The sequence below is a fragment of the Salarias fasciatus genome, chromosome 6 (assembly GCF_902148845.1).
Source record: "Salarias fasciatus chromosome 6, fSalaFa1.1, whole genome shotgun sequence".
NCBI classification, from domain to species: Eukaryota; Metazoa; Chordata; class Actinopteri; order Blenniiformes; family Blenniidae; genus Salarias; species Salarias fasciatus.
Genome location: NC_043750.1, coordinates 37875105 through 37902065, shown reverse-complemented (window position 1 = coordinate 37902065; position 26961 = coordinate 37875105). Strand labels below are relative to the sequence as shown.

Below are 26961 nucleotides of genomic sequence, written 5' to 3'. Positions count from 1 at the left end.
TGTCAAAGTCGTAACTGTAATTACAATTTGTTTGTTTTTTTTACTTTAAACTGGTTACATTACCAAAACTCTGGTTTTGTGCATGAAAAAAATGCAAAAAGGATTATAACAAACCACATTACATTATATAAATTAAGAATTTGTACACATTATATCACTGCTTCCTTGTTATTTCTCCCTGCAAAGGCTTTGAAGCAAAACTAGCACACCAAATAGTGCTTTAGGACTCTGTCTTCTGATATGTCCGCTGAGAGTTCATTAGTTGTTCAGGATTGGCTGACACAGGGCGGCGGAGGACCCTGAATGGTTCGCAGTTACGAGACAAAGCCGAAAAGTGGTTGGACGAAGAGGCCCATGGTTCCCAGGACGCACACCGTCACAAACACCCAAAGGAAGATTCTATCAATCACCATCGCAACGTACTTCCAGTCATCCTCCACCTGTGAGCAGGGAGGGGGAGAGAGGTGGAGGCGGGGGGAGACAAAAGAAAAAGGTGTGAGAAGAGAGGCCAGTGTCAGTGTGTAAAAACAAAAGACCAGGTGAAGACGTGTGCACGGTGAGAGGGAAACTGGCTACTCAGAGTCTCAGCGGGTTTCCAGGTTGTGAGGAGAGATATGGATTATGAACGGCAGGCAAAGTAGAAAAGAAGGAGGAAAAAGAGACGAAAAAAGCTGAGCAGTTCTTGAAAGTCAACAGAAAATTGATACATAATTTACAGTGGGAGAAATTACTATGATAATCAGATTCAAACCGCAGTGTCAAAAGAAGCGACAGGCGTTTTGACAAAGCTGATGGAGCACTGAGTTTTTCCATATCAAAGGCTCCTTCGCCCCTTTGGGAGGTTTCACTCACTGTGTTTATAACAGGCAGAAAGCGAGAGGAGTGGAAGCTCTCGGCCCAAACCAAACCATATCGCTTCAAACTATTGTTAACTCATGAAGAAGGTTAAGCTCTTCTTACAACGCATCTCATCGACAGTTTTTGGTGGTATGATATTTTTCATAACTGAATTATGCATAAGAAAGTTGAGGCATTGATTAGAGTCTGTAGATTAATAATAAAGACAGAAGCACTGCATTATGCAACCGTATTCAGTAGGGATGGGGCGGGATCTCACGAGATCTCTAATGTGTCTTAAGAGTTGAGATATCAGTGACGCTGCCATAAAAGCTATCAAATTAGCATTAGCCTCAAAACCATGCTGCCAGGGTGAGTTTGGCAAAAAATGCACAATGCAACAGCTGTAGGACAAGTTTTTTTTTGGACATTTCACTGTATTGTGTATTTATCTTATTGTTTTTGTCTTTTTTTGGAAGTGCTTGTTTGGATTTGTTAAAACAGTGAACCACTGATAATCTGCACCAGAACAGTCAATTGGCTATATCACCATCATGGCCAGCACCTTGGGTTTTAAGGATACAGTGACCCATGGATTATCTGCTCCACAATTGTCAATTGGTTATTTCAGCACCATGTACAGCATCTTGTGTTTATCATTAAAGAGCGACTCACTGATAATCACAATTGTCATTTGGATATTTCGGTACCATGGACAGCACCTTTGATTTTTCATGAAAGAGCATTGTAATATTTACCTTTACCACAACCGTGGATTGGCTATTTCAGCATCGTGGACAGCGCCTTGGACTTATTAAAACAGTGACCCACTGATGATCTTCACCACAACGGTGCATTGGCTATTTCAGCACCATGAACAGCGCCTTAGACTTACTAAAACAGCGCCCCAATGATGGTCTTCACCATAACGGTGGCTTGGCTATTTCAGCACCATGGACAGCGCCTTGGACTTATTAAAATACAAACATTTTCATCAACTAAAATGGTGTACCATCTATCAAATAGTGGGGAAATTACAGTGAGGGTTAGAAGGCAGCCATGTGTGTTTCCCAGCTGGTCTACAGGTATCAAAAGAGGAAAAAGACTATGTTACTGGAGTAAGAGTACTCCTATGCTGTGTGCACGAATGGACCGCGTGGCTACAGCAGTATCACCACAGATTTACTAAAACCATGAATAAATAAAAAAAAAATGCCTTCTCAGTTTGTGTGCAGTTTGCAGGTGATTAGCGTTTGGGACATCATTCACAAACAGGGGTATGCACAAGATGATTGTGTACATTTTATACAATGGCTAGAAACATTTTAAAAACGTAATGTACATTCTCTTAAAATATCTTAAAATTAGGTTTGTAAACTAAAAAAATGGGGAGCCAGTAGGGCTTTTCCCTTCATAAGAACGGCAGCATCTGTGCTGAAAGCAGAGCCAGTCTTTTTCAAATGTGGTAAAAACAAAGGCGACCATAAACAATGAAAATATTTTCAGAGATAGGAAATCAAATTGTGCATTGTTCATTCACCAATTTGCATAAGGTCCTCCCAGTATTTGGGAATCATGCCCGATGTTCCATTTTCCTGAAAGCAAATTTGCAAAATGAATAGTGTGCTTCATGTTTGCGGATCAGCTGCCCCTCGTATGTTTGGCAATATCACGCTTACACATGCAGTTAGATGCAGAACGCTTCAGTAGATTAGGCACATGGAGTGCAGCATCAGATAAAGTCTATCTGATGTTGAAAACTCTACATTTATTGCCAGTTGGTCTATCTGATAGACCAACTGGCAATAAATGTAGTTTTCATGAACACTGAAGCATTCATTTGTCAGTAACTGCACCTGGAATTGCTGCTCCACATCTCAGCTGTACATATGCAGACACTACATCATGCAAACGATCGATTTCAAGATGAAAATAGCTATCAAAAGCCGCAAAGTGAAAAGTAGAGTGTCTACAGTTTGATGTTAAAGTAGAAACATTACAGATCTACATTCTATCCATAATGGCCATTCAGCTCCACTGAGCAACTCAGTCTCTGGATTCTCTTTCATGACTCCTCCACATGTACAAACACTGGCTGGACAAATGCTTCTGGAGGGATTCATAAAACAAAACTCAAGGGAAGATATTGTGCACCTGTACTCTTGAAATAATGACTTTACCTTTTTTTTTTTTTAAATGAGAGAAAACAGGTGGCAAAGCCTGGAAAGAATACCAGATATGTGCCCCGAAGTACATTTTTCATTAACATGTTGATTAAATGACATTACCGTGCAGGACATTAGAATGCACAGCATGATAGGAACCATCCTACTAATTGAAAAAAATGATCATTTTGACGAAGGAAGGACTTGTGCAAAGTGCCACATGATGGATGTGCAGACAGAAAGATGGATTAGATGGATTAATGCCAAGCTGAGAGGAGATGCTCATTCAGGGATCACAAAGACGTCCTGCCCTGTGACGACATTTGATAATAACCCTATTGGATTCCTATTAGAGCCCTGCTATTAGACATAAAATAACCATGCTGGTACAGTCATGTCTTCCTGCGAGTACCGATCTCTCTTGCCGTTTTAACTTACAGAGTAACAATCTAACATCTAGTTTTACAAATGCGACCAACACTGTCCAAAGCAGCATATTTTCTAATGAAAGCTAAAAACCTCACTGACAGAAAACTAGCATTAGTCTCACAGTTGTCAGGATGATTTTGTAAAAACATGCATAATGCATTTCAACATTTCTATGTATTTTGTGAAAATTGTGAATTTGTTATTACCATGCACCACAACAGCAACAACAACAACAAAAAAACCTTTAAAGTTTAATTGTAAATGTTATTATGGCACTATTTTATCTGTCAGATGCTGCTCTCTCATTGATCTCAGTCATAACTGATTGGCTACAGCAGCTGCCTGCTGTGTCTCAGAGTGCAGAGGAAAGGCCGGATCCTCACCCTCATCCTCCGGATGAGAGGGTGTGTGTTTTCTGAAGGACCTTTTACTGCTGCATTAAATTGTGTTTTACTCTGTTGGACATTCAGAGCGATGGGTGACAGTGAAAGCAGCAGCGGCTCACCTCTTTGGCCTTGTTGCGGCTCCTCATGTTCTCAGCGATGTATTTGACGCTCTCGATGGCCTGTTTGATCTCCGGCGACACCACGGAGAAGGCCACCACCGTGTTGATGCTCTGCGGACTCAGCTGACGCGTCATCTTCCCACTCTCCGGCGTTTCTGGGGCTTCCTTCCCGTGCTGGCAGGGGCAGGGGCATTTCTTGCCCGTGCAGCCCTCCACGGAGGAGAATTTACCGTCCCCGAACTCCAGGCAGTTGAGGGATCCTCCTCCGACCTGCTGGGATCACAAACCGAGTTCACATTAAGTTCCACCTCAACCTGAAAGCACACTTTCCTTCATGAGATGCATCTTTTTTTTATGGGAAGGTAGCAGAGTAACATTCAGGGTATAAAACTTTAATAAAAAAGGCCCATTTTCTGTCAGGAACTCATTGAATCCATCTGAACACTTTCAGTGAGAGCCGTGTTGAGTTGTTTTAGGAAAAGTTTCATTCTTTTGAATTCACCTGGCAGGACTTGGAGAAAGTGAATACTTTATGTCCCGGGGATTTGTTTTATGGAAAAGGAGAGAGAAAAAAAAAAAAACCTTTCTAAGACCCAACAAGCAGGTTTGAGGATGGTTATAGATACTGTAAGTATGGTGGATGAGTTGATCCAGAGTTCCCCGAGGAGCAGGAGGGACAATTTATACGGAACCATTTTGAATATTACTGCAGGAAATGGTTTAGTTATTCCTCAATCACACCGTGAGTGCTTCAGTTATTGTTTATATAAAAAGAGCTCAGTGGTGGTTATGATGTTTTCCCAAACCACTGCTGAAACAAACTTGATTGAATTTAAGATGCATTCAGCTGCACAGACAAAACTCCCTGAAGAGGGAGTTAATTCAAATCGGTGGCGTGCATTGAAAGTTTGCATGTGTCTTCAGTGAGAACACTAAAGACAGCAAACAATGAAATCAACCAAAAAAGTGTAACTTCAGAATGATTCATTCATTTTCATTATTATTTTAGTTGTCAGTCACAGGTCTCTGGATGATCCTGGAGTGGGTATGGACACTCTGGGGACGGTTTTAACCGTTTGAGGCCCAGTTTACAAGACAGTGCCGAACAAAGTTTTCAGGAGTTCACGTGATCATTTTAGAGCAGAGTTAGGCTTTAATCTGATTTATAGAGGAATAAAAAGTCACATGTAAACGCACGGTATGAAAACCTCAGCAAGGCCCTTGACCCCCATATCCTTTGTGGCAGCCGGCTGATCCCCACATGTAGTTAACAATGAACAGATTGGGTTAAATTCAGAAAAAAGAATTTCTCCACGAGCCACAGTAAAGTGAACGCAACGGATGTAAAATTACATTCTGATTACAGCCAATTTTGACAATGGCAGTTGGAGAACGTCTTTCACTGCACTATTTAAAACCTCTTTTTGAATTCTGTAAACTGTGAGAGTGATCTGGGAGAGTGCACACTTACACAATGTTTGTGGACCTTTAAAAGAAATAGATTAGAGGGAACTTTTGGACATTTTTCTTAACTTGTACATGTCACGGGAATGTCGTAAATGTGGACCAGAATTGACAGAAACTATTGACTAAAATCGCCAAAAAGAAACTAATGAAAGTGTGTTTTATTGACTCGTTGTCACTGAAACAGTGGACTGTGCTCACTGATGACTTACTACTCTGATTATAAGGTTCTTTATCTTCAAAGTCTTTATCTATTATTTTTTATGTTTACAGGGTGGCCAACTGTGATCATAAGACGTCCACAATAATTTTATTGTCTTTACCAGAGCGTGTAATTTCAACTAAATATTAGATAAGAAGAGAATAAGAATGGGAACTTCTAAATTGGTATGAAAATTCAAATTGAATGGTCCCAAATTAAATTCTTACTGAATAAAAATGCATTAAAATGCAAAATAAATTCTACCTTTGAATGCATTTATTTTGATGCCATTTGACGTGATTTGATTAGATTTTTGTTTTTTTTCGTTTGTTTTTTTTGTTTTTTTGAAATGCAGTTGACTTTCAAACTGTTTTCAAAAGTACTGACACATCTTGATTGCTTTACCATTTCTGGGCATCACTGTGAGGGCTGCCTTTAAACCAGCTGGGGCTGCATATGTAGAAATATTTTGTTCACAGGTTTTCCTGATAGATGATCATGATTGATAAAAGTCAGAAAATACAATATACAATAGTCTTGTGACACTTCTACTGTAAAATGATCAAGAGTTACAAAGTTTTCAGATTCAGATTCATTTATCAAAAACATCAGAGTCGTGTTGACATCGATTGACCATAAAAATTATGACGTTTTTAACATGGTACCAGTTAGTGAGTGGAATATATTAGACAGCAGGTAACCATTTTGTGCTGAATGTTTATGTGAAATCAGCTAGTGTCAGATACCCCACAACAGTGTTCACATTGTGTCTCAGGGCTGTTTGTCAACACAAGACCCGGCAGGTGGGCATAATGTTACTACTAATGGATGATCTTATAAGATAAGTACTACTTACCTGCATCAAGCTGTTCTTCCGTTTCCTCCCTCCTTTTCCTCCTCCGCCTCCTCCTCCCCCTCCAGCTCCTCCTGCCTCCCCACTGCTGTCCAACCCCCCAGCCTTGCTGTCCTCATCAATCGGTCTCCGCATCAACATAATCCTCGGCAGCACTTTGAGAAACACCGAGCGCACCCAGCACGGCATCGTGTGGGTCATCGGCGTGCGGTAGTGTACATTCAGCACGAAGACAGTGATGACGATGCTGAGCGTGACGAAGATCATTGTGAAGAGCAGGTACTCTCCAATGAGCGGGATGACCAGCGATGTGGAGGGGATGGTCTCGGTGATAACGAGCAGGAACACAGTGAGGGAGAGCAGGACGGAGATACAGAGCGTGACCTTCTCTCCACAGTCAGATGGGAGATAGAAAACCAGCACTGTGAGGAAAGAGATGAGGAGGCAGGGGATGATGAGGTTGATGGTGTAGAAAAGCGGCAGGCGTCGGATGTAGAAGGAGTAGGTGATGTCTGGGTAGATCTCCTCGCAGCAGTTGTACTTGATGTCATGTTTGTAGCCTGGAGCGTCGATGATTTCCCACTCGCCACTTTCCCAGAAATCTTTGAGGTTCACCTAAGACACAGATGAAGAGCTGAAATTCATGTAACGATTAGAGGACAGAGAAAGTGTCTGAAAGAGTCTCAATCATTTCAGTATCTATGCCTGTAGGCGTCATTCCTTGTTAAGAAGATATGAAACTGTTAAAAACTACATTCGTCTGGATGATATACCTACATTCTCACGCTGCGTTTACTCTGCAGGTAAATGTGGCTCACAGAAATCTTTACTGAGCAGCAAGACCTGCAGTGTGAACTTGGCAAAATGTGATGGGTGTGTGTGTGGCTTCATTACAAAAACAGCACCAACTAGTGGTCCAACATGAAAAATCCACTTTCAACATTTCTGCTGTTTCTATGCAAACAGACGAATGTTTCCGAGACGTTGACATGCAAATGTGAAACTTTTCTGAAGCGGAAATACAAAAACAATGTGTTTTCAAGTGAAATGTCGTGTAAATGGGACCAAAACAGTGAATCGGTAAAAAGATGCTGAAGTCTGAATAAATCACGGCAGGCTTTTAACACGGGAGTGTCCCACATATAGTCTGTGGCTCGTTACAGGCTCCAATCAGAACCGTAGGAAAACCTCTCAGAGTGTAAAAGAAAGAAAGATTTTAGCAACAGTAGCTGCAGTTCCTGGTTCGTCCATCAGGGGTGAACTGTCCCAGTGAGAGAAAAGGTCATTCGTGCTGAAATGTAAATACATTATATACATAAATTTCATATAAAAAAAAAAGTACGAAACTCTGTACAAAACTGAACTTCAATCAAGACATTGATTTGGGGAGAAAGACAGGAAGTCGGCTGTTAAGAGTGTAACTTCATAATGCTTTTATCGCTTTACTATGAATCCCCCTCGTAGAGGTAAAAACAATGAAATAAATCAATTTAGGAGAATGTATAGAAAGACATTTGAGTTCAGATGTACTGAATGAAATTGAAAAGTTGTCAGAAAAATAAGTATGAGTACAGATACTTAAAGGTGCATTAAGGAGTTTTACAACCTTAAAAATACTTATTTTCCACCATAAATATGTTACACATTTTTAATGATGTGTACAATGTGCCCTGACATATTCATTGCAAGTACCTCTAACAGCGCTAAATTGTCACTTGAAAGTTGCAGTGCCGGTCCGGCACCAGAATTTTTTGGGGGAGAATTTGAAAGGAATGACGTAATGCGCTCTCCGGCTGGATAAGTTTCGCTTTGACCGCCATTACTCCGCCAGATGCTTAGTGAACAACAACTGAGCAGGATCTTCCAGAAAGTAAGAAAAGACCGGCTTCCAGCACTGCCACAGCTCCAGCACAGACTCCACCAGGTAAAAGAAACTTAAATCTTACTTGAGTGCTGCTAAACGAGCGAAGACGGAGTTCCCCTCTTCCGTGCACGCGAGGCACAGGGACGAGTTTTTCACAAAGCTACATTACGCCCAAGGCCTGCAGGGGGCGCGGTTTCGCATAAAACGTGCAAACTCCTCAATGCACCTTTAAACAATGTGCTAAATTAAAGCTAAAATAGTTATTAGTCACTTCTGTGTTGAAATGGAAAAAAACGGGTGTTTTCATTTTTTTGTGATGAATAGAAATTTCATTTATTTGATTGAAAATGGCAGATTTATAACATAAATTATGTATTTATACAAATCAAATCTCTGGGAGAGTTTATAGTGGTTGGCTTATTGACTGTTCTGTTCATTTTTAAAATGTTCTTAAACATATTCTTACTTTCTCCTCCCCACCAACAATCACATGGAATTTCCACGTTTGGAGGAATTATAACTCATCCAGTATCTTGTTGTTGGATTGTTAACACTGAAATTTAACAGTGATGAAACATCGAAGTGATGGAGCAACATGCTCTGATAAAGCTGCGTGAAAAGACAACCAGACAAAAAGAGGAGATTAAACCTGGAGCTGCTGAGCGAAACAGCCCAACTTATGAGCGGCGTGTTAGAGATAAAGAAAAATCACGCTCGCATCTTTGAAGCAAGGTGACAGTGTTTATGACAGTGTGCGACAAATATTTGGCAATCACATCGTTGTCAGGATTATTTCATCTAATGTTACAGCTACTTAAAGCTTTGACTGTTTGCTCATACTGAACAGATCGTTGCAAAGACAGCAAGCATTTACAAGAGAGTACGGTGTTTGAGTATTTGTAATATGATGCACAGTTGGGAACAAGCGGGCTGAAAATGATATTTATAAGCACAGTAACAAACACTGACCTTGGAACCGATGAGTACCAGGTCAATCTTGGCTTTATCATACGTCCAGGAGCCAAACTTCATGGAGCAGTTTTGGTAGTCGAAGGGGAAGTAGGTGATGTCCATGGGGCATGAGGATTTGAAAATGGCCGGCGGGATCCAGGTGATGGTGCCGTCAAACTTCAGCAAGGCCTTGGTTTTATCCTCCACCAGGAAGTCGCCCACAGCGCTGGGTGTGAGGCGTGGGCACGTTTAATCAGACGGATGTGGCGGAGAAGACGCGAGGAGACACGAGAGTTTGGAAAAGGACAAAGTTTAGAGGGAGGCACGGATATCAATGAGTGGGGAAAATTCAAAGGAGGAAGCAGATAGAGGAGAAGAAAAGATGGCATTAGGAGAAAGAAGCCACATTATGTGCCACTGAGAGATACCAAACTGCATTTGATTACCATTATGAGCCACTATTGTAAGTCTGAACGCTGAACAATCAGCCGTCAGACCAGCGCATTCATGTTAATTAGGTTATTGTTTGTTGCACATTGTAGAAGCTGAAGGTATAAAAGGTGTTTGTGATTCTAAAACTTTAACTTAAATGCTCCTAAATTTAACAGAAAGTCAGCGATTCTCAAAATTACCCATACAAGTCTGAAGCTCTACATGTGGGGAAGAAAATCTGGTAGCTACCTTGAAGGTGTTTGTTTTATTTACTCCGAGCGACTTTAGCCTTTGGCTGTAATGGTTTTTTTGTTGTAGTCAAGTTTGATCTTCACAAAAATCTGTGAGAGATACTGAGTTAACATGTTCAGAGTAAGCAAATTAAGTTTTAAAGTGAACGTATAAAGGTGTTGGTTAGATTTCTATGTGTTTGACCAGAAATCAACAGTCAGAATACAGAATGGAAAGCGTCAAACATCGTGTGGTGTTCGACACTTCCTGATGCTCGTCAGTCTGAGTCCCCTTGCTTTTCCTCTGATTGTGGAGCTTTAATGAGCTAATAAACCACATCTCCAGTTCTATTGTTTTCCTGTTTCCTAATGAGAAATATGCTGCCACTGACTGATGAAGCGTGGCCCCAGTGACGTTGAGATCCTCACTTGTTGTAGAGAACAATGTCGGGTCTCCAGATCTTGTTCGACGGGACTCTGATGAACTCGATCCCGTCGAACTCTGCCGGCACCCATCGCAGCTTATAGTCGTTCCAAATCTGAAGGAGGGGAGGAAAAGATTTTGAGCTTTACGCTTCGTATTGTACACTGCAGACGGTATTAGTCACCGGAGACGCGTTCCTTCATGGGAAAACATATTTATACTGCAGGCAGAACCTCCTTTGATGTTTTACTGTAGTGCCAAATAAGGATATTAAGGAAATCAAGTCTCATTTTTATAGGAAGATACTCAATTTTCATTTGAGTCTGTGCTCACTTCTAATGAAAATGTTCTTTTTGAGGCAGCTTTTGACGAGCAGTCCTCAGAGGACGGGATCATACATGTAACTAAGCCTGGATGAAGCGTCCACTTGTTATTCCGTCAGTGTTTCTGCAGGTAACATTTCATGAGCCGTAGAACCATTACTCCTGGCTATTTGCATGCCATTCAGGATGAATCCATTCATTAGCCAGGCGGATTAATAACCAGTTAAAACCTGGGAGCTGTTTAATTAACCACTTCATGCTACGCTGGCTTTTCCATTTATCTATCCAGGGAGTTTACATTATGATTGGGTGGCTTCAGGTGTGCGGCTTATTATCGGCAGGAAACAACAGTCACTGAAACGAACCAAACGTAGGATGATCAACGCAATTTCCATTAATGGCTTTCCAGGTCTGCAGAGGAACGCAAGTCATGGGATGAATGAAATGAAGATGCTTTTTAAAACAACTAATCAAATAACATATTTCATTTATCAGTGAACTGTCTAATTTTACCCCTCTAACAGTAAACCTGATAAGTGTGTGTAAAAAACAACATGACAAGCTGTCATCAAAACAATACTATTTGATACATTTGCTCATATTTGTTCCAAGACAGTGAACATTAGAATAAATGCACCAGAACTCACAAGCTGATTAAAAAAGTAAGCGAAAAAGAAAAAAAATATATCAATCGAAATATGTCATCATGTTATATACACACACCACCATCATGATCATCAAGTTTCTCACACACACCTGCTCTCTCTCTTTCAGTCTTTTGCATATTTTCTAACAGTCTTTGAATATCTGAGTCATATTTCTATTTCTGTGGGATGAAAGGAGACTTTCAACAACAAAAAGAAGAAAACCACACAGATGACAGAAATCACAGCTGTAGATTCAGGTTAAAGAGCAGAGATGGAAAGAGGTAGATAAAAATATGTATATGTGAAGAGATCAGGTGGTTACAGTGTGTCTTCATTCATGTGAGAACATTCCCTGCTTATTGCACAGTGCAGAATACAAATCAATATCGTTTTCTAATCCCCGACTTGGAGGTAATGAGCAGAGCTTGGTTTTAAGGACTATGGAGTGAACCGTTTTAGAAACACTTAACATTGAGGCGACTGTATAAACACCCCCTGCAGCTTTGCTGCACAACAGCGGTGAGGAATTCATGGAGGGGGGTTTTCTGAAACGGCTTCGACTGTAAACCCAGTGGCGGTGATCCAGAGTCTTTATCAGTGACTCCAGTGTTGACACAGCTTCTCATTAGCGACGCCTTGTTATAAATAAACATCTCAGCCACCACAGACGACAAATAGCATCAGCATGTGCAGGCCTTTCAATGAGCTTTAATTGGAGCGTCAGCTGATCCACTCACATGTGCCGACAACACGCTTGACCATGTGGAGCAATTCTTCTGATTTTAAAAGGCAACATGCACACAGTTTTTTTTTTTTTCTTTTTTAAAGTGAAATACAGACTGAGAAGGGAAAACTGAAGCAGAAGATATCGCTGGACAGAGACGAAGTGTTGTTTGGGTGAAATGGCAACGTGAGGTCAGGAGTTCAATGTCTGTGGCTTATAGATCTGCTCAGAGTCGGAGCGTGACTAACAATAATGCTGACATTGATCACCGGCTGATTGCACTGTGAAACATCCTTGTTTTCCTTTGCCTGCCTCGCCTTTATCCCGACCGTGTTTAGCATTTCAGTGACATATGCATCCGCATTGAGAGGCGGAGAAGAAACAAGCGGCGTCCAATACTGATGGCTGCTTTATATGCATTGAGATGTGCTAACACGTGACCTTCTTCTGTCCCCGTTTACCTCCATCTCCGCAGCCGTCAAGGTCGATCAAAGTGTGAATTCGAGCTGAGAGTGGATGTGTGCGTTTACGTGAGTACTCACATGCCGGAGCCACAGATTTGTTTCCATGATTTGATTCACTTCATCCTGCAGAGACAGAAAGCAGGTAAACCGCCTGTTAGCCTGGAGAAGCCTGTGCATTCATGTGCTCAAGCATCTGGAAGACCATGTGCAGCCGGTCAAGGAAACGAAAGAGGCGCATGCAAGGAGGGGAGTTTTACAAGAGTCTTTCTAAAGAAATGGAAATGCTTGTCTAATCTTTGTCTCCTCCAGTTGAAGGTGACGGACAGAAAAGGTCGGCTGTGACTCTGTGGGTGTGTCGATAATTGATGGAAAGGTTACGTATGTGACTTCCTCTGCATGACCCCTCTTCAGGTTTGAGTCAACTTCCTGTGAGTTCCATGTTTTCACATGAGCCACCTACAGAGCTGCATCAACCACATCCTGTGCACAAACACATATGGAAATGTGTGCAGGGACACACTCATTCCTCCACATGCTCACCTTTAGATTAATCTCACCTTGCCGAGCAAGCAGATAGAGCTACATATCAGGCTGGTCTGAAAAAGGCTCCTGCAGGCAATTTTCTCTTAATCTGAGGATTTCCATTCTGAGCTGAAAACCTCTTTTCACAGGGGGGGGATGTGCAGCCCCCCCCTCCTCTCTGCCAGCATTAAACTTAACACGGGCGAGGCAAAACAGCAGTGTATGGCAACACTGTCTGACATTTTCTGAATCTGTGAAATTGAACAGACTAAATAAAGACGGTATTCACTTCCCGCTTTCACTTCCCTCAATCCTCGGCTTATCTTTCGGCTCTCCTTTTTTCAAAGGTAGGATATACCATGAAAAGGCTTGTTGTTGTTGTTCATGTGGACTCTATAGAAAGTGCCGACTGGAGGCTAAAAGTGAAATGTACTTTTTTTTTCCTCGTGATCACGTTTGCTCATATGGGCTCATAAACATATTTTGATGAATGGACCGACAGGAGGGGGAGAATACAAATGAAAAGAAATCATACAGCAGTCAGAAGAAGGAGGGCGAAGTACTTATTAAAACACAAGAATTTAAAGTTGAGACAACAAACCCCACGCCCCATTTACACGACATTTCCAGTGAAAACATATTGTATTTGTGTTTTCGTTACCAATAACTTCTGCGTTCACATTACAACGTTTGGAAAACTGGAAAATTACGTTTGTTGACATGGAAACATCAGACGCTAAAGATGGTGCAGTTTCAAGTTGGGCCACTAGAGGATGGTATTTGTGGTTTTTGTAATGAAACCACAGATAAATGACGATGGGGTTATACAGACCAAGTTGGATTGTTATTATGGTGTCAACTCTTGTCAATTCTAAAACTACCAAGTCCTGGAGAATATGAACTTGGACAGGGACCCGGACCAGGACCAGGAGAATATGGACTGGCAGCCATGATACTCTGGAGGAAAACATTGTCATTGTCCAGCTAGCATGTGCAGAAGAACTATTTTCTACAGATGTGGTGTGCAAGCGCAGCAGCAGCGTATCAGACATCTACAAGTTGTGCTTTCCCTTGTTTTCACGTAGACTGAGTCTGAGCATTTTCAAAAACTTCCACTTTTGAGTCATTCTCGAAAAAACTTGCTTTTTCAGTGACTCTGAGCACAGTTGCCACATAAACAGACACAGAAAACGTGACAAAACTCTTCTGTTTTCACTTGAAAATGTTGTATAAATGGGTCCTCAGTATGAAGGATATGTGTTTAAATTTTTATTCTGGTTTGTAGATGAAGTAACGTCAATCACCACGCAGGAGAGATTCCATCTATGTACCCATGTGGTAAAAAATAATTCAGCAGATGGGGACGATACATAAACCAGAGAGGGGGTACATTCTTCCCATCAATCCAGGCAAATTGCACCCTGCTTGTAAAATGAGCTATATGGAGATGAGATTGCAAAGCCAGGCTGAAGACACCGTTGACACGGTGCAGAAATGAGTCTCCCGTTCGGTATGTGCGTCAGTGGGCGATGCCAAGCTTACAACTTTGACGAGCTGCGAGATGGAGACCTCGAACTCTACGGTGACGGGGTCAGAGACATTTTCCACAGGTCTGATGAACTGGTTATATCGTCTGAACAGCTTCCTGAACAGACGATCCTCCGCTTTGGACGAGACACAATCTGCATAAGAGGGGACGGGAAAAAAAAGAGAGAGAGAGCAATCAGTGAGTGCCTAAATGAATGTGACACCCAAAGAGACTGAAAGAAAAATGTGGTTGATTACTTGAGCCATCATGGGTTTCTAAAAGGTTTATTCTGATTAATTACAGCTATCATTCACAATCCTCCACGTCAGTTCTGATCAACTCCAGTCATGTTACATGAAACGTTCAGAAGGAACTGAGAGGAAAAGACTGAGGAGCTAAGCCTAGTCCAGTTCTGATGCAGCAGCACATCAACAAATCTCTTAAATCTGGGGAATTAATATTTCATGAAATTTGATGATTTGCCCCAAAGAGATGTCTTTTTATATTACGCTCTTGAGCTTGAATCCTCAGAGTCTACTTTAAACAAATCTGTGACACAAGATGACTTCTGAAATGTTTGTTTGGGACATGCCGAGTCTCACAAACACTAAAAAACAAGAAAACATCTCTTTCAACATGTCACATCAGCACTACGGACTCAGACGTAGTGATTTTACGAGTGCAAACTTTCATAAACACAAACTCAGATGGCTGTGTGATTCAAACTGATGTATTTCCACTCGTACTGTATTTAAACTGCAAAGTGATAGATAATGTACCAGAGTATTTACTGATGTGCTCACACTGTGCGTTCACATCATGACCTGACTGCTCAAGCTTTATTTGCATGCATACCATCGACAATTTGATGCTTGTTGATCGCTGTCGGGCAGATTAGTGGATGAGACCTGAAAGGAATTTGTCAAAAAGCAGAGAAAAACAAAACTTTGTTTGCATCAGATAAAACTGTATCTTGTTTGCTTGTGGTAGTTTCAGAGTGTTGACAAGACAGAACTGATTTTTATCTCTGCACACTGAGACAAAGTCAAAAAAAAAAAAAAAAAAAAAGAAGGAGGACAGTCACATAAATAGTCCTGCAGGTGGGGAGGAAGTCATGGACCGTAGTTTGCTGACTTTGCAGGAAGTATTTCAGTAGCTTAGTTATGGTGCCTTCAGTTTGACTGAACGCAGTCTCACAGATTAAATAAAAAGTTGTGAGTAAATCAGCTTTAAGTGTGGAAGAACCCAGTGGGAGGAGTTGGCCATTCTTGTCAGGATTGCAACAGCCTGTTGGGAACAGTCAATCACTCCTTGCTTGTATACACACACACACACACACACACACACACACACACACACACACACACACACACACACACACATACACACACACAAAAACAGAGGTAAACTGCATAAATCATATGTTGCTGGTCTCCTGTGGTCTGATCAAACATGCACTCACACTCTCACACATACACAAAGGGAGAAAATCCAAACTTTAAATTGAACTTTGCAGATAAAGCTTTTCCAGAAAGTGTTGTTTTCGCCTGTTTACATGGAGATGAAGCCAGAGCGTTTAAAAATGTCCCACCATGGGAGCAGTTTTCTCGTGGCTCTGAGCACCATTGTCATGCAAACAGACAAAACACAACAGAAGTTTTGCGTTTTCACTTGAAAACGTTGCTGTGTATGTTGCAATTGAACCTCTGGTTTCTACAGCAGAACGACATGTCCGAGTGTTGTGTAAATCATGTTTGCATGTGATCCAGGTGATAGTGTCATAAATGTACTCTGCTGGAGAAACACCATAAAATTCAAAAAAATGAGGAGCACAAGCGGGATGTGGGATCGCACTCATTCATGCATGTGCAGAAAAACTGCCTAGCAGACCTGTAAATCAAGACAGGGACGGACTGAGGGCTTTAATGCACTGTGAGGCAGGAATGACAAGAAAACGATCAAAGGTAATCAAGAAGGAGCACAGAGGATGCAGGGAGAGAGTTTACACCAGACATCATGAAATATGTGGGAAAACAAGACCGAACAAAATCAGCAGAACTGGGACTGTTTTCACATATAAACTGGCTCTGGATGAAAAGCTGGGTACAGCCTCTGAAAGAGGCAACCTCACAAATTCTTAAATTCAACTAGTCAACCTCATGTGCATGTGTTTGGATTGTGGGAGTAAACTGTGCTCAGAAATCCCCATTTAGTTGGCTTTATGATCATCAGCAGAAACAACTAGAATATGCTTTCCTCCTGTTTACCACGACTTGCACTCACGTTTAGCATCTGGAGTTTCAACACTGTGTCATCACAATGCCTGTGGAGCTGTTTGAGTGTACATTGTTGCCCCGGTTACATTTGTTTGCCTGTAACTAGGTTGGGTTGGATAAGCCTTAAGGTCAGGGCCGAAAGCAGATTCTGAGCTTTGAGGATCTTACAGTGAAGCACCTAAGCTGCGGAAGCATCTAAGCCTTTTCCAGTGTATGATCAGGGACCCGAATCCATTAATGAAGAAAGCGCGGCATGACTGCAGTTCATCACAGAGCGAAAACAAGCTTTGGGGTGTGTCTCTTTAAAAGCCCTGGAGGTAATTCCGTCTGCTAGCGAGCTCTGTGGACAGGTATTACCATATCCAAGACATCCAAGAATAGAATCTAATTTAAACTCAAAATAAAAATGTAATCACAAAATTAAAATGAATCACAGTGACGAGCATGTTCTCCTCTCTTCTCCAGAATAATGATAAATTTAGCTCATCTGTGTTGGCAGCAGCGGGGCTTCATCCTTACAATCCATCATCATTTAGCTATATTTGGGTTTGTGTTTGTCGGGATCGCACCTTAAAAAGTTGGTTTCAGAGCCAGAACTTGGAGAGACCTGTTTACCAACTATCCAGGAAGGAACCTGAGACGCCTTGGGAAGAATTTCAGTCTACCTCGACATAAAATGCACAGCAAGCTATTTTAACATTGAGCAGAGGAGTTGCAGACTGTAGCCTGAAGACGGGAGATAAAGTGCTCAAAGTTTTTAGCTCTGACAAAAAAATAGATCGGTGACGAGTGGGACGCGCGACCGGCACCGTAACTTTTTTATTTACTTCCATGCTGTATTCCGTTTTCAAACTTTTTCTTATATGTAAGAATGATCTACACATGGAGGTATTTTTATTATTAGAAATCTCAATTTTATAAGTGGAATATGTGCAGATGGAATATATTTTTTTTATTAAAGTGTATACCAAAATGAAAGAAGAATAGTACTTGTTGGCAAAATAAAGCAGCCTCTGTAGGCTATGTGAGCTGCTGCACTTTTCAAAGTGAACCATATCGAAGCGACAGCTCACAGTTCCCCTCATCATTCGCCTCCTCCAATCCAAATGACTCACATCAGTTATCGCTGCTGCCGTCTGAAGACGAATCACCCACTCTCCCACCTTCCGGACCCCCCGCTGCTCCACGAGTCGTCACTTGGAAAGACCCGTTAATTTCCCATAACCCTCCATTAATGCCTAGATCAATACCACATATTCCATCTGCAGGGCAGCTCTGAAGGTCGACGGATGAAGGAGAACAGATTCACGGCAGCATGAGAGAAGCAGCAGAAAAAGTAGAAAAAGAAAACACAATGAGAGGAACTGGTGTCACCTCAAAGGAACCAAAAGATTTCGCCTTGAGGAGCCTGAATTGTTTCCTCATTTGAGTGAAATGCTGGGAAAAAAATGAGTTTGGATGACAGAAGACTCTTTTAATTAAAACGGATTTATTTAGCGAAGGCCTTGAAATCCTAATGATGAAACACCACTGACCCTATTATATCAAGATCCCTTCCTCAAAGGCTGAAGATACAGGCCCTTTTCATGGAGACAACAATGACACCAGAAGCCCAGCTGCTGTTGAACTCTTGATGACAGCCCTCCTGAGAGAAAGAGCGATTTAAAAAAAAAAAAAAACACCCAAAAATGAGAGGAGAGGCTGGAAGCAAAGCCTTCTTAAGATGTCACTCAGAAGATTATGTGAATCCACACTTCATGGCTTTCTCTCTCTGATTGCTGCTTAGCGTGTGCTAATGCTATGCTAAATGGCGTTTAAAAGGAGCTCTGAAGCATCTGATCAACATATGGGTGATGTGAGTTGGACCACAGTGAAGGAGAATAAAACAAGGAGGGCATGAAAAGGTCAGTTGATTTAAAATATCAACACAAAGAGGAGGAAAAATTAGAAGGAGTGAAACGAACTGGTGCTTCATCAACTTGTTAGTGTAATTAAAAAAGCTCTCCGCTTCACACCCAGTGACTAAACCAGCTCTCTTTGATCACACACTCTCACACACTCACGTGCTCCTGCACATATGCACAGTTTGATATGGTCAGATGAATTCCATGTTGAGAATCATGCCGAACCAATTATGACAGAAAATGAGCGACAGGTTCAAACCACTTTCATCTGGATTTCTCATATTTATGCCCCTTCGCTCTCCTCCACGCATCCAATTAGCGGCCCTCCAGTCTCACCCACCAGCTTCTATGGCTTCTTTCATCCTGGGATTAAGACATTTCATGGTATAAAGGGTTAAAAATAATTTAACCAAAAGAGGAAATTAAGACTGTATACTTTCAAAATAAAACTTTTATTTTTGAACATTTATGATGACAAATTTATTTCAGTTTGCAAAAATTCTGTTTTTCTGTGATAAATAAAGTAATGCATGTTATTGTGACATTCCTGCTCTTAACTGATTACTTAAATTAAATTAGCGAAACTGCAGAAATTCAGTCTGACTGTGATTTACATCAGCATCAGATGATAGAGCATCTTCCTCCCACTGATTTAAGAAACTGAGCTCAACTAATTTATTACAGCAACAGAACAATTCTATTCCTTGTTATATAAAAGAAGCTCAATGCTATGTACTGTAATATATACAACCAAATATATAACTAAACAGTTTCCATACATGAACCCATTTAATCATCTTATGGATGATTTATTCTCTTCATTCAGAGAATCTCATTTTATCTTGCAACTAGAATTAATTTGGTCCTCAATCAGGTTACATTTTCTATGACTTTGAGCGCCATGTCACCATGTAGTTAAAACATGAAGGTATTATTGAAGTACAAACCGTGATATACCATTAATGGCACTTTTTGATGCAACTATGAAATTATGCCATTTTTATTGCACTGCATTTATGATTGTACCTACTTGTCTTAATCTTTGATGAACATTTCTTTTGGTGAGGGAAATGGAGATTTCAACAGAGAAGAGAGGGATACAGTAAGGCCGGCAGCTTGTGCACTCAATGTACTCGAAGGCTCGGTATCAATAATTCAACTCAATGTGCAGAATCTGTCAAAACTCACTTAGACAGCAAGCTTCATCAAAAACACATCCCGTGAGATATTTAATGCACCCAAGACGTGAGGTTTGGAGGTCAATTCGCAAACTGTAAAGAAAAAAAAGAAGGAAAGACGATGAGGATGGATGAGTGGGGTTCAGGAGGATGACGAAGAGGAGAATCGAGAGGGAGAGTTGGAAAAATAGGAGGAGACGAAGAGGAGGAGCGATAATGAGTGAAGGAAGAGAAGAGAGCATTTTATGGGCTGTGAGAAGCTGGTGTAAGAGAGCCATTTAGGCTTCATTCTCCCCGGAGCATGCAAATGCTTTTAAAGGCGAGCGAGAAACCGGGAAATACCGAGAAATAGCGAGAGACGAAGGAGGAAAAGTGTTCTCTTGTATGGTAAACAGAAAAGGAGTTGATTTGTGGTCAGCTAAAATGCTCTGCTTGCAAACACAGATAGAGAGAGAGAGAGGAGTGACAAGGCAGATAAAAGTGAGTAATATGAAGTTGAGAACTTGAGAGATTTGTGAGGATGTGTGTCAGGGAAGTGAGAGATAGGTGTAAAGAGCCAGAGCAGATCGGATGGTGGAGCAGGTATTGCACCGTGTGTGTGTGTGTGTGTGTGTGCAGTAAATAGGATTGGATGAGATGTGTCAGATGTGTTGAAAGGCAGAATGCTCCTCTTTCCTGCCTTCACAGCACTCTGCAGAAACCCATCAACCCGCCTCGCTTCAATTGTCCTTTTCATCCAGTCTGTCTTCTTCCTTTTTTTAAATTCAGATAATCTGGATATTGATCCATATTTGATATGTCGAAAGCTGTGAGCCATTCACTTATCTGTCTGCACAAATGTTGCCAAGTTTTTCCTCCTCCAGAATGAGCAGATCTTGTAGAAATTTCCCTGAAGGCTCCCTCACCAAAAAGTGGGTTACATGAATTTGAATACATTTCATGTAAGGGAATCATTCAGCCTTTGTAGATGAAAATCTCAAAGGTGGCTTTCTTTCATTTGGAAATGTACATTTTGTCCCTATTAGATATAAATAAGACCCTGAAGAGACCATACGTCCTTCTTTAAGGTTCTGGAAATGTCGCTTTCACCTTGAACCACCCAGAGGCACTGGTGGTGTGGAAAGTGAAATCTATACTGGGATAACCATCTATTTATCTATCCATCCATGTTATATATCAGCGGAGGGGCTGGAGCTCCCATCTAAAGGTTGATCATACAGCACAGTTCACTCCGGACACATCGGAGGGATCATATGCATGTTTGCAGACTATGGGAACATGTGACATGCAGACTCCACACAGAATGGCCCCAGAGTCCAGACTCGAACCAACGGTCGTCTCACTGTGAGACAAGAGTGACAACCACTCGACCAAAAGAGCCACTGCCACGCCAAAAATAAGTCAAGACTAGCTCTGATAATAACCAAATAGTTCTCATTTATTCCATTTGCCAGCTACATACAAGGCCAGGAGGTAGTTCTGAGCTAAAGTCGCTCAACAATGAATGAAAACTGCTCCTACTGACAGAAGAAGGTGCAGGGGGAACATGCAAACTCTAGACAAGACCTGGAAATATTGCTTTGACAATAACTTACATTGGAAACATTCTAAAAGAAATTTATGCAACACTCCCAAAATTCTATACTCTCATAAAACTCTGGACCCTCAAAAACAAATTTCACTAAAATAAGCAGATGTGGGGAAAAATAGACGGCGGCGTCCTGGAAACACTCGTCTGTGAGTCAGTTGGTATTGAGCCACGCCTCCTCTGCTCTCTGTTCTGCTCTATAAATGTTCCTATGATATAAGCCTTGTTACCACACACACACACACACACACACAGACACACACACACACACACACACACACAGTTCACTGACTGGATCATCACTCATGCGTTCAGATACATTAGGAGAGCAGCCTCTGTTTGAATACAGAGGACAGCACTGAATATACCTACAGGCTGAAGGAGCACATCAGCAGCAGTGCGAAACTACCAGAAGCAAATTACATACTGGGTATATATACATGTTGTTACACTCTGTGTGACTTGATGTACTATAAATAGAGCTGCAACAAAAACATATAAAAAAAATGCTGTTTGCTTTACATGTTGTTAAAACATGAGTACGGTATATGTACACTCATATCTCATTTAAAGATGTTATCAGTTGGTGGTATCAGTTTTCACATGCGTAATGATGTGACTGATGATTCAGAGCTAAAGAGAAGCACAGCAGTTAGTGGTCCCATAACGTAATGGGATGACTTCTGACTGAACAAAAGGAAATTGTGATACACACACACATAGAGAACAACACACTATAAACATGAAGAATGGGAGAACATGGATATTCGTATGAAAAGACGACCAAGTTGGATTATTTCAGACGACTGTCAACTCTAAAACGACCGAGTCCGGGAGAATATGTACTGGGACCTGTTTTGTACTGAGCATGTGCAGAAGAATTATTTACTACAGTAGCAGCATTTCAAAAAAGTCGTTTTCCTCCATTTCCAAGGAGATGGAGTCGGAGCGTTTCCAAAAAATTGAGTTTCTAGTGGCTCAGAGCATTGCTGCATAAACAGAGAAAAGTTTTCAGTTTGCTATTGAAAACACTGTCGTGTAAACAGGGTTCAGGTGACTTTGATGCAAATGCTGCTTCACTGAAGTCTGAACCAAGTCTCAATGTTCTGTTCATGTTATTGATAAAACAGCAATTGAATTACAAAGTCAATGAAACGTTAAAGTAAAATATAACAAAAGTTTTGTGTTTTCATTCAATAACATTGCACGAACAGAGCATTAAATGAATAGAATTATATGATAACTTCAACAAACACACTTGACACATTTACATGCACTTCACTGAAAACTCTGCATGCATCAGTCCAACTGTCGGATTTGTTTTCCAAGTATTCACACAGATACGAGTCAAAGTTCCTGTTATTGTCAAAACGTCTGGTATGGTTTAACTGGATGACATTGATACTCTCACTGTGAGCTTTGTTTCACTTTATTTAACTTTAAAATCATCTCCTCTTGAATCCCAGAGAAGAAATGGTGAAATTCATGATTCCGTTTACATGATTAGTTGAATAAAAACTCCAGAAATCTGACCAGACATCAGACCAGAACAAACAGAATGCATACAGGACAGATGCCATGACATTTATTCTGCTACATAACCTCTGCATCGGGTCAGTAAGCAGAGCTAAATGCAGCTCGGTGCATGCTGGATAATTTTAATGAGGATTCATTTACAAGTGGAGCAAGGCTAACTTTTTTAGACTCAGAGTCAGAACACACACTTCTAAAAATGAACCACACTAACGCAACAATCACACCCAGGTTTGTTTCAAATAGAGCACAAGTGGCGTGTGTGATACAGCGCTGCAGCCTCACAGCAAGGGGACCCATGTCAGAATCGGGCTCAGGGGTCAGGGGTCAGCAACGGGTGTCACAGTTGGCACAACGAAGCATAATCACTTAACAAAGGCCCTTTCAATATGACTACAGTTTAATATGAATCCTCATTGTGAGGAATTCCTCCTAAAATGAGCTCACTGATGTAAACTTGTTGATTTACAAGTTTGGAGATTTGTAACCTTCATTTCTCACAAAGCAAACAGGTGAACATGTTGTACACTCAGGGAATTATGATTACTTTAATTATGCAAGAGCACTTTTCTTCAAAATAAATGGAGCCAGTCAATGACAGATCTTCTCATAAGTGTCGATATTTGTTGTCTGATGCGTCTGCTGCATCAATATGTTGGAAACCGAGTGGAACTTCCTCAGGTGCAGTGAGAAAAGTTCTGTTCATCTCTTTCTAACACCATATATTTTTCCAGTAATTAATTGATCGAAATGAATGTGTTAATGTCGCCACGTGGGTTTTCAGCTTCCTCCGACAGTTCGAAGATTTGCATTTTATGCTTGTTGTTATTCATCCATCTTCCATACAGGTTTCAGCTGTGACCATATCCTGCCAGTCCCATCTGTTACCATCAAACGAGCCTCGAAGCCGTGGTGTCAGGAGCAGTTTGGAAACACGTGCAACTTAAATGAGATGTTTTTTTGGAAATTTTTCCATAATTTTCCGTAGAATGTTTCACTAACATTGGCTATATGTTGAGATTTGCTAATTTTCTGTAGTTTTGTGAAAATATCAACATTTCCATCATGTATACGCTGTACCACAACAAAAACTTCAATAAAACACTATTTTCTTTTTACACCACTGCCCACAGTGTGAGGATGAGTCTCAACAGAGAGACTAAATCACTTGCTCCCTCAAACCCTCATCTCATAACATTAATGAAAATAAAGTCTTTTAAGGGTATGCCTTTCGTTTAAAATGAAGTGTGACTGTCATTACACTAAGTTACTGAGCATTCATTGTACGATCTGCAAAATCAGATGTAATTTTTTTTTTTAACTTTGAATTGTTGAAAGTAATATTTCTTTGTAATTTCTTCAAAACTGAAAATTAAAAAAAAATCATGTTGGTGAAAAGGACACAGAGCTCTCTAGCGCCCCCAGAGGAGGGCCACCCCACACCTGTTAACTCTGTAACATCCACCTTACTTCAAGGTAAGAAAACATCAGTGGTCGTCAGAATGGTTTGACTCATTTCCAAGAATCACGTACCAGAAACACACACACACAGAGAGAGAGAGAGAGAGAGAGAGAGAGAGAGAGAGAGAGAGAGAGAGAGAGAGAGAGAGAGAGAGAGAGAGACTCAGGGGGTCATGCATGGAATAAAGAATGTGTGTACCAGCTGATAAACCATAACAAAGCCTATCTGCCACCGTGCATAAATCAGATAGCTGCTATTTATGCCCTCGGAGCAAATGTTTACGTTAATGCTTTGAAATGCCGCGGCATAATTAGCGTCCCTGCATCTTTTCCACAGAGTGGCTCCGGGTCACATCCAGACGCTCAGCTCAGCTGCGGTCAGTGATTAAGATGCAGGCTGCATTTCAATAATCGCAAATCCTTCCTTCCCACTTAAGTATCGGCCTCCCTCCCTCACTCTTGCCTTGACTCCTTTTTCCTCTTCTGACATTGAATCCTTCCTCTCTCTTTTCTTTTTGACTTCTTTTTGCCTGCACTCCTTCACACTGAGGACTTTTTCCCTGTCCATTCCCCTGCCTTTGCTTAAAGAAACAGAATCATTCTCATCATAACTAAGTTAGTTTATTCCCCTGAAATGACCTTCTCATTCCCTGATTCCTTTTTGAAAGTTTACTTTAACACTAAATAGCTTCAACAATTCTTTGTGTCATTTTCATTTCACAAGAAAAACTTAATGGCATTTACAGAACACTTGACTATTAATGTGGAGGTTTGTGCTGTTTGTAAAGGATTCCTGGAATTAGTGACCTGAGAAGACCTGACACCTCATGCTTTTCATCACAACACAAACTGATCATTTGATTGATGCTTTATTATCCAGGAATCCATATTATTACAGAGTCCTGTAAAGGGTTAAAATGACCCTAAGTCCTCATCTCATCAAAGCCATCATGACATTTGAAGAAGCACAGTTGGAAACAGAACTTGATGGAGCAACTTTTTCATTTCTTCCATCACAGTAAAACAAAACAAATGTGGATATCAGATGAGTTCAAAGTCCCACACTGCAATGTTTCTTATCAAATGCCTGCAGACAATCAAGCCCTCTCACTAAAACAATCTGCCATCAGTTCTCTTTCTCTCTCTTCCTCTCTCTCTCCCTCTCTCTCCCCCTCTCTCCCTCTCTCTCTCTCTCTCTCTCTCTCTCTCTCTCTCTCTCTCTCTCTCTCTCTCTCTCTCTCTATGAAAAATGTTGCACAGGCCTCCAAAAACTCTCTCGATGGCCGTAAACAAGGAAACATATGCTGTAACCCAATTCTAATCTGTTTTGGTTTCGTCAAATCACTCTCACGCCTCAAAACAAAATTTGCATTCATCAAAATTCATTCTTCTGCGCCTCGTACTGATGGCCTACTTTGTGTGATGAGAGAGAATATATTTTAATATAACAGGGTGAAATCGATTACTCACACTTCATTCTTCGAGTATTTATTTGTGTTTTTTTGTCATTTTCACACAGAAAAAGGCATGGAACTGAAGCATTTTTGTGTTTTGGTGCAAAATGATGAATTCCCGCTGCCTGCATTAACTCCAACCCCCCGAATCACCACGACAAACTTCGAAAAAGCACGATTCTTCAATAAAATCATTTAAAAAAAAGAAGAGGAAGAAGAAACCCAAACTGACGCGCAAAGGCGCACGGTCTCCTCTCTTTCCAAACATATAAATCCCCAAACATGCGTCTGGGAAACATAACACGTACATCATGTAGATCCACACCCCAGGTGATTCCCACCTACCTTGAGCCTTGAAACCCACGAGAAGAAGCAGCAAAGTCCACCTCACAACTGGCTGCATCTCTCCACCGCGTCGTTTGGATTTCCTTTCCACTTTCTTTCTTGTATTTCTTTCTTTCTTTTTTATTTTCTCACAGCAGTAAGTAATCAGTGAGAGGAAGGAAAATCGTGTAGCGGCATGGAAAACGCGTGTCTTTCCCCTGGTGCCGCCTGTCTCACACTGCCGGTGCGCTCCTTCCTGATAGGATCCGAACTTGGCTTCATTCGTCCCTCCCCTATGAGCGCACAGCTCCCCTCTGGCGCATTCATACGGACGAGGCGCACAGGGAGGGGAAGCAGCCCAAACAGATGCCATCTGATTCTGGAGCACACCACGACAACTGTTAAAACAACAATAAAGGGAACGACTGTGAATCGGGGCGTCTGTTAATTGCAGACATGGTGTTAGTTTCAAGCCAAATGTACTTTTTTTGTTGTTTTATTACAAAGCAATAATGATGAGGAATATGCAAATCCAGAAAATTCTTTTTAGAATTATAAAAGCTGTAAATGTACCCAGCTAAAATCCAATTTGTGTGTAAAATGCATGCGTAAATGTAATTTCAGCACCATGGACAGCGCTCGTTCGTTTCTGAAGTGAAACATTTGCCTTTTCTTTCTT

General features: G+C 41.1%; 1 protein-coding gene across 2 annotated transcripts; it reads right to left on the bottom strand.

The window, feature by feature from the left end:
- Positions 1-168: 168 nt before the first annotated feature.
- LOC115390950 (neuronal acetylcholine receptor subunit alpha-3-like) lies at positions 169-26525 on the bottom strand. Of its 2 annotated transcripts, none has more exons than XM_030095011.1 (8): positions 26304-26525; positions 14579-14718; positions 12593-12637; positions 10362-10471; positions 9289-9496; positions 6459-7070; positions 3937-4209; positions 169-440 (listed from the first exon to the last, which is right to left on the bottom strand). In XM_030095011.1, the coding sequence occupies exons 1-8, from the start codon at positions 26359-26361 to the stop codon at positions 315-317; spliced, it is 1572 nt and encodes a 523-aa protein (XP_029950871.1). In that variant the 5' UTR covers positions 26362-26525; the 3' UTR covers positions 169-314. The 2 variants fall into 2 exon arrangements, with proteins under 2 accessions (XP_029950871.1, XP_029950870.1); XM_030095010.1 differs by having other exon boundaries at positions 3937-4206; positions 26304-26427.
- Between the last annotated feature and the right edge of the window lie 436 nt (positions 26526-26961).

Excerpts from the sequence above, each read along its gene's own strand:
- LOC115390950 (XM_030095011.1), bottom strand. The coding sequence starts at position 26,361 with ATGCAGCCAGTTGTGAGGTGGACTTTGCTGCTTCTTCTCGTGGGTTTC. Across the intron at positions 12,638-14,578 it reads TCTCGCAGCTCGTCAAAGTT|GATGAAGTGAATCAAATCAT; the intron begins GTAAGCTTGGCA and ends CTGTCTCTGCAG. Across the intron at positions 4,210-6,458 it reads GGAAGAACAGCTTGATGCAG|CAGGTCGGAGGAGGATCCCT; the intron begins GTAAGTAGTACT and ends TTGTGATCCCAG.